This window comes from Octopus bimaculoides, chromosome 15, assembly GCF_046866305.1.
Source record: "Octopus bimaculoides isolate indiv1 chromosome 15, ASM4686630v1, whole genome shotgun sequence".
Taxonomy (NCBI): domain Eukaryota; kingdom Metazoa; phylum Mollusca; class Cephalopoda; order Octopoda; family Octopodidae; genus Octopus; species Octopus bimaculoides.
Window position 1 is genome coordinate 9837459 of NC_142942.1, and position 2735 is coordinate 9840193.

Genomic DNA, 2735 nt, shown 5'->3' on the forward strand with positions numbered 1-2735 from the left:
ATCTCATACTAGATACAGTTGAAACCTTTGTTGGCATTGAGGATAACAACACTGCCTTCACCAGATTCCTTCAAGGAAGCCAACTGATGCACAACAAAAGATAAGTCACCATTGGAGCTGGTTTTATGGAAACTAAACCTGTGATCATGAAGGTACATGGGTGATCTTTCTAAAAAATAAAAACTGTTTTATATTGTATGGTCATTGTTCATAGTTTTCAAATGAATATTCTGTAAATTATAATTTGAAATTACTGTCTATGTTTTGTCATATCAAAAGGGCCAATGTAAAAATAAATGACATGTGATGAGGGTTAATAAGGAAAAAGTGCCCGTAAAAACAGAATTCCAATCAAAACTTTGCAAAAGCCACAACGAAAAAATTCACATTTTAACTCTATAGAAGTTAGATTTCAAAATAAGCAAGAAAAATAGTTTTAACTGCTCCTTTTGTGAGGCCTAATTAAAAGAATAGTAACAAACAACGGATAAAAAATTTTGCTTAATTTTTAATCTATGTCAAATATCAGAAAAATATATTTCAACAAAACATTTCAATGTAAAATTCCTGAACCATTTTCTTTACGTGTGGTGTTAAGTTCTGCTGCTGCAAATATTAAGTCAATCATTCCTAGAGTTTCTGAACATATCTTGAGATATTTCAGTTCATTGTTAATTAATCGGTGGAATTTAATTAAGCTCTCCGAGCAATTACTGGATTTTTGGAAAGTTGTAGAATACAGATCTAAAATAATGTTTGTAACATCTACAAGGGTTGACATAAAATTCATGTTTCGTATATTAACACTGATAAACTTGAGTAACACTAACAATTGGCGCTCATTTCGCCCAAGTAAAGCCGATTTGATAACATTCCGACGTATCAATTCTTGCATAACACTAACAGTGATTTCAGGATGTTTCATACGCACGCGAATATCCAACACAGAGTCCAAAGCACTGCTGTGCTTAAATGCCTTAAGTTGTTTATCCCATTTAGGTAAGAATTTCTTTTTGGGGTTCGCAATAACTAAATCATCTTTTTCAGAGGCGACATACTTTCCAGTATTAATTCTGTATCGGTACGACGATTTGTTAACTCGTTTCTCTGGTTCCGTTGTTGTAGCATCGGTTTCTTTTTTGCGGTGTTGTATAGACAGTAATCCATCTGTAGTACCAGCCACAATAACACTATCGTCTGGAGAAACGGCTACACTGAGTATAGGCCCAGGATAATCGAAGGTGTTTACAACTTGGTAGCTTACAGTATCGTACATTTTCACATGTCTGTCTAAAGATCCAGACAGAAGTCTCTTGTAGTCACTGCAGAACCCCAAAGACGTAATAGATTTATGGTGGTGAGAAATAGTTTTTAGTAACTTACCACCGGCTAAAGCATCCCACACTTTAATACAATTGCCACCAGCTGAAAAGAAAAGCCCAACAGAAGGAAACATGAGGACACTTTCAACGGGGTATCCATGATCAACGGTAAGAACGCTTTCTTGAAGTCTCGTATCGAACATTTTGATCAAGTGATCGTAACCTCCAGATAAGATGATATCCGGACTAGCAGCTGGATTAGCACCGCATCGGATGACGTCTTTATGTTCCTGGAATGTAGTAATACAAGTTTCCGTTGGTACATCCCATAGTCGCAGAGTTAAATCATCTGATCCGGAAAACACTCGAACATTATCAGCCGTGAAGCGAGACACGTGTACGGGTGCAGTATGTCCCTTGAATGTTCGTAACCGAAAATCTTTCTCAACACCTAATAATCGTACAATTCCTTCGTCACCTCCAACTACTAAAAGATTGCCGTCGGAACGGAAACATCCACTGTATGTATTTTGTTTGAATCGAGAAAAAGTCTTTACGATTTGATTCGTCTGCGAATTATAAATATGTAAGCGCGTGTAATTGGTAACGGCGAAATTATACGGTTCAAAATGAGAAAAGTCTATGAAACTGATTGCCCCGTACTCACGTTTAATTATTGCAGGTTCTAGTTTCCAATAAAGGTTATCAGCAGTGACTTCTTGAGAACGTGGATATTGTTTTATAAATGTATTCTTAAATGATGCCATCGTAATAAGAAATAATTAATTGTGTGAAAGAATTCCACAACGTGGTTTATTGACATCAAAGAGCTACAGCATAATGGGAAGTAACTCCAAATAACTATTCTCAATTTTTTTCCTCCCTTAGAAAGCAATCCACTTCAGTCACGATTCTTAATAATATTATATTAATATTAACGTTGTGGAGGCGCAATGGCCCAGTGGTTAGGGCGAAAACACCTAAAGCTTCACGAGGCTCCTGCTGTACTCTTTCACCACAACTTTCCTCCTGTTTCTCTTGTGCCTGTATTTCGAAGGGTCAGCCTTGTCACACTGTGTCACGCTGAATATCCCCGAGAACTACATTAAAGGTACACAGCCTGCATGTTAATTTCACGAGCAGGCTGTTCCGTTGATTAGATCAACTGGAACCCTCAACGTCGTAAGCGACGGAGTGCCAACTAACAACAATATTAACGTTAAATAAGGGCGCTTTAAACAATTTTGCTTTTTTTGTTTCTGTTTTTTTTAACTAATATCTGTTTCGAATTGTTCTCATTTTCTGCCAGCTGTATATAAATATATTGCGTGACTGCAAATACTTTAAATTCATTCATAGATTGATTAACAGAATAGCTAAGCTAGATTCTATAGACCAGGTGGCTCCCTACCA

General features: G+C 36.7%; 1 protein-coding gene across 1 annotated transcript; it reads right to left on the reverse strand.

Annotated features, from left to right (window-relative positions):
• Positions 1 to 488: 488 nt before the first annotated feature.
• On the reverse strand, positions 489 to 2518 carry LOC106876864 (U3 small nucleolar RNA-associated protein 15 homolog). Its single transcript, XM_014925603.3, has one exon. It carries the CDS (start codon positions 2087 to 2089, stop codon positions 554 to 556), a length of 1536 nt encoding a protein of 511 aa, XP_014781089.1. The 5' UTR covers positions 2090 to 2518; the 3' UTR covers positions 489 to 553.
• Between the last annotated feature and the right edge of the window lie 217 nt (positions 2519 to 2735).

Excerpts from the sequence above, each read along its gene's own strand:
- LOC106876864 (XM_014925603.3), bottom strand. The coding sequence starts at position 2,089 with ATGGCATCATTTAAGAATACATTTATAAAACAATATCCACGTTCTCAA.